This window comes from Myotis brandtii, unplaced genomic scaffold (genome assembly GCF_000412655.1).
Source record: "Myotis brandtii unplaced genomic scaffold, ASM41265v1 scaffold165, whole genome shotgun sequence".
NCBI classification, from domain to species: domain Eukaryota; kingdom Metazoa; phylum Chordata; class Mammalia; order Chiroptera; family Vespertilionidae; genus Myotis; species Myotis brandtii.
Window position 1 is genome coordinate 16,444,547 of NW_005356042.1, and position 203 is coordinate 16,444,749.

At 68.0% G+C, this 203-nt stretch overlaps 1 protein-coding gene across 1 annotated transcript in view; it reads right to left on the reverse strand.

The window, feature by feature from the left end:
* Window positions 1–203, reverse strand: part of MTSS1L (metastasis suppressor 1-like) — a 13,911-nt gene that overhangs the window by 902 nt on the left and 12,806 nt on the right. The window contains exon 14 of the mRNA XM_005862717.1: window positions 7–185. Coding sequence (XP_005862779.1) covers window positions 7–185 — 179 coding nt within the window. The remainder of the gene's footprint in view (window positions 1–6; window positions 186–203) is intronic.

Consider the following 203-nt stretch of genomic DNA (forward strand, 5'->3'; position numbering starts at 1 on the left):
GCCTACCTTGGGAGGGGATGGTGTCCTCCGAGCAGGAGGGCGTGGTGGTCTGCGTGCTGTAGCCGCTGGAGTACTGCAGCGAGTCCCGGCTGCTCTTCTGGTGCTCCAGGCTCAGGCCGCGTGTCAGCACCATGGCCAGGTCGCTGGCCGCCGGGGACACCTCCTCACCGTGCTGGGAGGTAAGACTGCAGGCTGAGCCTCGC